Source organism: Mus pahari, chromosome 3 (assembly GCF_900095145.1).
Source record: "Mus pahari chromosome 3, PAHARI_EIJ_v1.1, whole genome shotgun sequence".
NCBI lineage: Eukaryota > Metazoa > Chordata > Mammalia > Rodentia > Muridae > Mus > Mus pahari.
Window position 1 is genome coordinate 76657269 of NC_034592.1, and position 8653 is coordinate 76665921.

The window sequence follows — 8653 nt, forward strand, 5'->3', positions numbered from 1 at the left end:
CTGTTATGAATCTTAATGTAAATATCTGATATGCTGGATATCTAATATATGACGCCCCCTCCGCCATGAGTTGTGACCTACAGGTTGAAAACCATTGCTGTAGATGCATTTTCTCAATTAAGGTTCCCTCCTCTCCAATGACCATAGCTTGTTTATGAACCTAGGCAGCACACCTGTAACCTCGTTGTAACCTAGTAACTGGGTCTGAGCTTCAGCAGAATTAGATTACGTCTATCCATATTCCAGCTAGTAAACCACAGGGGTGGGGTTAGAACAAAGGCCCATCTCCTGCACAACAAGTAACCTAAAAGGTAGTGAACGCTTGTGGAGCAGAAGTCTGGATACAGCTTCCCTGTGTGCTCAGCTTCGAGGTTTCTTGCAGGTTGTAATCTGGGTAACAGCCAGAGTTATGACCTCATCTCAAGGCTAGACTGGGAAAAAAAAAGAAGGAAGGAAAGAAAGAAAGAAAGAAAGAAAGAAAGAAAGAAAGAAAGAAAGAAAGAAAGAAAGAAAGAAAGAGAAAGAAAGAAATCCTTCCAAATGTGAATAATTTATTGTTGGCAGATTTGTTTTGGTTTTTCAAGACAGGGTTTCTCTGAGTAGCTTTGGCTGTCCTGGAACTCATTTTGTAGACCAGTCTGGCCTTCGAACTCAGAAATCCGCCTGCCTCTGCCTCCCAAGTGATAGAATTAAAGGCGTGCGCCACCATGCCCGGCTTAGATTTCCGTTCTTTACTGGCTGTTGGTCTCTCTCATCTTGTTGCTTGCCTGCGGACCTTCCTATAAGTCAACTTCCAACATGTCAGTTTGCTCCTTTTAAAGAGAGGGAGGGAAGGAAGGAGGGAGGATGCACCACTTAAGAGGGAAGCTGCTCTCTTCTTCAATACTTTTGCATAATGGGTTCACTAGAAGTGAGTCACCAGCTCCGGCCTACACTCAAGGGCCGGGATTTGGAAGGGTGTGGGTGCCAGGATGTGGGGTGTGGGTGCCAGGACGTGGGGTGGGTCACGGGGACCTGCAGAGAGGCTGCTTCCCACACCTAGGTTACATCTATCCCCCAGCATCATACCTATAAAGTTCTCAACTGATTTCAGCCCGATTTTTCCTCTTGAAGACACAGAAAATCCAAGTTCACGGACCCTGGAATGGGAAACCTGACCTACAGCAATCCCTCCTACCGAACTTCCACTCAGGAAGTGAAACTTGAAGCAGCTCCCAAGCCAGCCGTGTATAATCAGCTGTGTTATAAGAAAGAGGTAACATTGGAAAGTTCTTTTTAGGTTTGCCTGGGGTTTGGAGAGCAGGTGGGAGGAAGTAGAACCGATTTGCCTGAGTGGGTGAGAAAGGGCCTTGTGGTGTCCCTTCTACCATTTTGGAGACAATGGTGAGCAGAAAACGGAGTATAGTTGGGGTTTCTTCAGAGATCTAGCGTCTTTGGGGGACCCTGGTAAAAGCAAGGCTAGAAGACTCAGGTCTGAAAGCAAGAACTGTCTATTTCCCTGGAGAGTCCCCAGGTTTATGGATGCTTTCCTCCTAGGGGTTGTCATTCCTCTGTGCTGTACCCCTCTGAAGCAAGGGGGCTCTTTGAGACACCGTCCGCAAACCCAGGAGCTCCTGAACTCTTTCTTTCTCTAGTCTCTGAATTAGCAAAATAGTACCTATTGTTGGGAATGGCTAGTTTTTCTTTATCTTTGTTCTTAAGGGTTTAAAAGATTTTTCTAGAAACCTGAATATTTACGTGTTTTTATTTTTTAAATATTTTGTTAAGTCAATGCAAAATTATTTACTGAATATTCCGGTGTGAAAAATAGTCATCTTCCCACAGGGGATCTGAGGTCTGAGATGTCAGAATTTCCTAATCTGGTAGAGCCTGGTTTCTTCTAAAATCCTGCAACCTTCATAGAGTTTTCCCTGAAGAGACTCAGCCTGCTCTGATTGTTACCAGTCAACCAAGCAGGACCCTTGCTCTCCACAGTAATCCTATACTCGCTGGATTGAGGGATTCCTGTATTTTAAAAAGCTGCCACTATAATCCACAAGGCTACCTACATCCTGGGAATGGGAAGCCTCTCTGTTTCTGAGAAGGACTCTTGAGGATTCTTGAGTTCCTAGAATGTGGGGTGTCCCAGAAAAGAATCACAATGAAGGCTGTCCGTTAGAACCGAAAACTAGGACTGAAGACCTGACTCGGCAGTTCAGTGCATGTGCAGCCCGTGCCAGGCCTTGGACCCATCCCCACTACAGCCAAAAGAAAAGGAGAAAAACGTTTGACCTCTTTCTTTTGTTTTCTGCTTCTTCCTCAGCAGCTCTTCCATCCCTCTGATAGCCTTTCACCCTTTCTCTTCTGATTGCCTTTTGAGTTCAGGTACCTGTTGCTCTGTGTGTGTAGAGAAAGTGGTGTTTCCCAAACTACCTCTGCCATGTACCCCGCTTCTCCCTAACTTACCCAGTGCATCTGTGATGGACTCTCAAGGGGCCTGCATGTTATCTCACACTCACTTCAGCTCAGAGAGTTGCTGGGTGAATGCGAGTCTGTATGTGTGCTTGCAAACTACCCCTATCTCTCTGCTTGATTAAAGGACTCCTACAAGGCAGACAGGGCCCATGATCAAGAACCTAGCATATCATCTGTTTAAAGTAGGGCCTTAATAACTGTCTGTGGAATGGAACTGTTACTAACAGAAAGCAATGGCTGGAGACCTCAAGTGAGGAGACTACCCCGGGGACAGAACCCAAGCTACAGTGGCCCTTTTGCTCCTAGTGGTGGCAGGATAATCCTGAGAATACCCCACAAGTCAGGAATGAGGTTGCCCTTGAAGAGTACATAAAGGAGGACACTAAAGCCAGAGTTAAAGCTATCTTTAGAGTGATGCAGATCACTCAGGGATGGTCTTCATGGAAGCAGTTCCACGGTATCCTCCCACAGAGAGTTACAGGTTACAGGCTCATTAAGAACACAAATACACACACAGCCATCCATTGGACTGAGCGCGGGGTCTCCAATGGAGGAGCTAGAGAAAGGACCCAAGGAGCTAAAGGGGTTTGCAGCTCCATAGGAGGAACAACAATAGGAACCAACCAGTACTCCTAGAGCTCCCAGGGACTAAACCACCAACCAAAGAGTACACATGGAGGGACCCATGGCTCCAGTGGCATATGTAGCAGAGGATGTCCTTGTGGGACATCAATGAGAGGAGAGGTCCTTGATCTTGTGAAGGGCCCCAGTGTAGGGGAATGCCAGGACAGGGAAGTGGGAGTGGGTGGGTTAGTGAGCAGGGGGAGGGGGAGATGGGATGGGGGTTTTCAGAGGGGAAATGAGGAAAGGGGATAACATTTGAAATGTAAATAAAGAAAATATCTAATAATAATAATAATAATAAAGAACACTAATACAATGATTTCTCAAGGCCCATTCCCCAAATCTTACCTCCCAAATTTTCTTATCACAATTAAAAAGATCATTCAAAGCAAACCAGTACATAAAGATTTTGAATACAAGCATGCTGAATTGCTTCTGCCAGTTGTTTCTGATTACTTATATCTGCATGACGTCCCATTAATAAACCACAGGGATGCTGTAACAGACGACACATGATGTAAATGCATTCTGGGTTGCTTTGGATCTCTTCTATTGGAACGATGTCCCACTAGTAACCCATGGTGACTCTATAACAACAGCTGGTATGTTTTAGCGTGTCCTGTGTCCGGTCCTCTAACGGTTGTATCCCGTGGATTGCCTCACTTAACCCTTACAATAACTGGGGTAACTCGTAGATGCTGCTCTCCTACGCTGCACATGGGAAGACTGGGTTTTAGAAGTGTTAAGTAATTTGCTCAGGATAACCAAGCTAGTAAACGGCTGGTGTAGGACCAGAAGCCACGGTTTTCCCCTGCTTCTGTGATGATGTAATTATCTAATCGCAGTTGCCCTTAGGTGGGACCTCACATTTGCTTTGGCCTCATTGGTCTAGCAATCTGTGGGGTTTTTGTCCTCCCTGGTCACTTCGGTTCAGTTCTGCTTCCATTTTCAGCTCACCATGAGGTCCTTTACAGAATACCAACCAACCATGTGTCTCCATTCTCTACCCCAGGGTGGGCCTGACCACAGCTACACCAAGGAGAAGATCAAAATTGTAGAGGGAATCCGCCTCCTGGCTGGGGATGACACTGAATGGGGTGACCTCAAGCAACTGCGCAGCTCCAGGGGAGGTCTTCTACGGGATCACGTATGCATGAAGACAGACACAGTGTCCATCCAGGCCAGCTCTGGTTCCCTAGATGACACGGAGACAGAGCAGCTGCTGCAGGAAGAGCAGTCTGAGTGTAGCAGTGTTCACACTGCAGCCACTCCAGAGAGACGGGGCTCTCTGCCAGACACAGGCTGGAAACACGAACGCAAGCTCTCCTCAGAAAGCCAGGTCTAAGTGCCCACATTCTCTTCCCTGCCTGCCTGTTCATTCTCCTCTGTGGACTTCTGATCCTTGTGCTCACATAACAACTCGGGCCCTTTCCCATGCACGCATCTTCCTCCTCCCAACTCCAAAGTGTTCCCAAGCTCCCATAGAACCTGTTACTCATCTGAGTCCAAAACTACCTGGGGACAAGAATTGAGGGCACATCTCAAGAATTTAGACCTGGATTTTACCATGAACTTCACCTCTTGCACTCTATCCTGGGCCCCCTGAAGCTGGGCTCAGCGTGATTCCTTGTCGGCACAGAGCTCCGTCTCCCCTTGCCCTGGCATCCTATGTGCCTGCCCCACAGCACCGATGCAATTGATGATCTAAGACTCTGGTCTTCCCCATCACAGCTGACATGATGGCCTCCCTGTGAACTGGCCTCCCAGGGGCTGGGACTGGAGGTCACAGGTAAAAGGTAATGGACAGAGGTTGAGAGAAGGAAGAAGCAGCCCAGCTGGTCTGGGTGTTTGGGAAACCTCCAGCCTCGAGTGTTGGTAATTATGAAAAACCTTTGGGGGGGCATTTGAGCCTTGGGATCGTGTCCATTGCTGGCAGTGGACATTCTCCTCACCCAGGAGTCACTGCTTTGTCAGTTGTGATACAGGTGAAGTGTGGGGACGGCTTAAGCTCTTCTTCTTCCTGCTGGAATGTCTGGGGCCATTTCTACCTTGGATAACTGGAGGCTCCTGTCATGGCAACTCACTCATAGGAATTCCCTCCTGGTGCTGCGACAGGCCATACTTTTCTTAAGCCTTTAACTATGCTGTGAGCTTGAGTGAACATTGGGTGGGCCTTGGAGAACAGACTTCTAGAACGTTTAAGAAGCTCTGCAAAGAAAGCATAACATCCTACCTGAGCTTCACTGCTCTGCCCTTTTCTCTCTTCCTTCCATTCTCTGGGATTCTAAGGGAAACAATTCTGTCACAGCCTTTCAAAGACTGGCTCAACATTTCCCTAAATGGTCAGAAAGAGCAGCTAGAGATACACAAGACACCCAGGGGCTCAGGAGAAGTATTGTGAGGTTGAACCTCTTGAGTTCATTCTCAAGTGCTCAGGGATCCAAGTTCATGGACACAGCCTGTGGCTCTAGGGTGGTAAAGGTCATGTGCCAACTCTTCTCAGCCCCTGTCCACACTAAAGTGCCACCATTAGCTTCATGCTCCTTTAGGCCAAGGGCTTCTCTCAGGGGAACTGAGATTTTGTGTGTGGGGGTGTTACCCTAGAATCTCATCCTGGGTTTTCACTTCTGAGAGAGGGGAGTCTAGCCTTGCTTTCTCGAACTGATCCTGTATCACTTCAATCTCTAATGTCCAGTGGTGAAGAGGGTCAGTGAAGATGTAAAGTGGTAAGCAAGGAGTGGAGAGGTGGTGAGAACCAGGCCAGAGCAAGTTCAGGCACTTCTCCATAGAAACTGAAGCACAGGAGAGGTTGACAGGAGCTGAGAATGGAGGGGAGGGCTTTTAGGGGAAGTTTCCTGACACAAAACATCTTTCATGGTTTACTGCTATTCAGAGATGAGCAGCCAGGCATACGCGTGAAAAACAAGACGAGATCAGATCTTTTCTGGTCAGTTATTAAAGAGACAGACGTCAAACCATTAGTCTTGTTGTCACTAGCTCGGCCCAGATCTATGTCTGCACACAGCCAGAGCAGGCCATGGCCTTTTCCAGTAAACCAGTTGAGAAAAGTACAGTGCCACTTTAAAGAGGAAAGATGGACATTTCACACAGAATGAGGCCACATTCGAGCCTTTAAATCCATAGTTGGGGAGGAGAAAAAAACAAAACCAAACCAGAAGCATGGTGTCTTCCTGAGTGGGAAGGGGCAAGGACCTTATTGCACTTGGGCTGTTAAGAGTAGAAAGGACGCATTTGAGGAAATATCTGTTTGAGCACTGATTTACTCTGTAAAAAGGGCAAAAATCTCTCTGTCCTAAACTAATGGAAGTGATTTTCCCATGCTCATGTGTAATGATTTTAACATTACTCACTGGAGAGATTGGACTTTCTGGAGTTATTTAACCACTATGTTCAGTATTTTAGGGCTTTATGATAATTTAATATAAATTTAGCTTTCTTAATTATTTTGGCTGGCTTGGAGTCATGACTACTCTTGTACCTGCACTATCTGGAAGACCCGTGATGTGGAAAACATACTTGGGGACATCACCTCTAATGTCTTCAGAAGTGTGTGATCCCTGAAGGGAAATAAGGTTTGTGTTGGAGTTTCAACTCATCCTGAGAACATAGATCACGGTGAGAGTTGCCTGATATGTTATCCTGACTTCCTTTAAAGGACAGATGACAGAGAGGACGGATGACAGAGAGGTTCTCCTTGGATGCAGCTCATTGGGTTGATAGAAGCTGCCTGAGGTCCTGTCACAATCATGATCGATAAAGACATCTCCAGGCTAGCTAGTGTCATGGTGTATATACCATGACTCCTCTACTTCTGTTTTCATTCATCGAGGGCTCCGGTGTCACAGAACTTGGCTTTGCCTTGCAATGATGGTGACCAGCAAAACTGTCCAACGTGGTATGAAAAAATCCTGGAACAGGAACTGAGTTCTATTTCCAGCACCACACACATTCGGAGCCTTTTTTTTTTTTTAAGTTACATTCTGCCAGGATGTGGTGGTACACACCTTTAGTCCCAGCAAAGGCAGGAGGATCTCTGTGAGTTCAAGACGAGTCTGGCCTACAGTGCAAGTTCAAGGACAGACAAGGCTACAAGGGAGAAACGGAGTCTACAAAAACAAAAACCTACATTCTCCTAATGCGCTCACTGAATCTAGAGACAGGAATAAGATGCTAAGGAGCCCTTATCAGGTTCTCTGGGTGTGTTATTCCAGTGAAAAGTTGGAAATGTTCTAGCTGTTCTAGCTGCTTGTAGAGTTTAATTTCAAGTTTCTCAATGGTTGATTTTTCTAAATCCTAAACTGTTGCTAGAATAATGTCCCCTCTCAAAGAACCGCCCATACTTAAACAATGCATGGTCTCACAGCGTCTGGAGTCTAGCAACTGTGCCCTCACCACCCTCTACTCCCCCAAAAGAATATCAAGAAAAATGGGGGGAAAAGAAAAGCAAGAAACACTTGGGTTTGATTGACAAGTGATCTAGTGTGCCAAAAACAAAACTCAACAGAATAGTTCAAGGTCAATAAACCCTTTCTCCCCCAACATTCTTTAAAACGAAAACAAAATCTCATTTACAAACGAGAATCTTGAGTCTGAAGGAGGGTTGAGGATTCCTCTTCCCGTTCCCCAGATGTAAAGCCTGAACCCCATACTGAAGAGCATGAGTCAGAGTCTAACAAGCTGGGACTAGGGAGATAATTCAGTCAGTAAAGGCCTTGCTTTGCAAATGCAAGGACCTACGTTTGATTCCCAGAGCCCATGGAACCTCCTACCAAAAAAATAAAATTCTGTGTGGCATCCACAGCGGGCATGCTGGCAGATGTGGTAGACCAGCCTGCTCTAGTGAATTCAAGGCTAGCCAAGGCTACATAATGAGACTGGGGGGGGGGGAGGAATGATGACATGCACTTGAAATCCCAGCACTGGACAGATACTGACAGGTGATCCTTGGGGCTTATTGGTCAGCAGCTTAGCCTAGCCGGTAAGTTGCAGGCTAGTAAGAACCTCTATTTCAGTGTGTATGTGAGGGTGTGTTGTCTGGATGGCTTCTGAGGGATTACACCCAAGGTGGTCTTTTGGCCTCTGGGTATACACGCAAATACACAGCACCACAGAATTCTAATAAGCTAGACTAATGGTGGTGCATGCCTATAGTCCCAGCACTCTGGGGGCTGGGACACAAATATCGTGAGTTTGAGTACAGCCTGGTCTAGTGAGACTGTCTTTTACAAATGAATAAAACATGGACTGGAGAGATGGCTCAGAGGTTAAGAGCACATCTGCTCTTCCAGAGGTCCCGAGTTTAATTCCCAGCAACTACATGGTGGCTCACGACCATCTGTAATGGGATCCAATACCCAGTTCTGGTGTGTCTGAAGAGAGCCACTCACATACATAAAATAAATAAATCCTTTTTAAAAATGAATAAAATGGCCGGGCGTGGTGGTGCACGCCTTTAATCCCAGCACTCAGGAGACAGAGGCAGGCAGATTTCTGAGTTCAAGGCCAGCCTGGTCTACAGAGTGAGTTCCAGGACAGCCAGGGCTATTAAAAAAAA

The 8653-nt window shown here is 46.5% G+C and overlaps 1 protein-coding gene across 1 annotated transcript in view; it reads left to right on the forward strand.

Moving 5' to 3' along the window:
* Window positions 1–6542, forward strand: part of Lrp4 (LDL receptor related protein 4) — a 55066-nt gene extending 48524 nt beyond the window's left edge. Inside the window, exons 37-38 of the mRNA XM_021192386.1 lie at window positions 1114–1255; window positions 4091–6542. Of these exons, the coding sequence (XP_021048045.1) occupies window positions 1114–1255; window positions 4091–4423 (475 nt within the window). The 3' untranslated portion in view covers window positions 4424–6542. The remainder of the gene's footprint in view (window positions 1–1113; window positions 1256–4090) is intronic.
* The last annotated feature ends 2111 nt before the right edge of the window (window positions 6543–8653 follow it).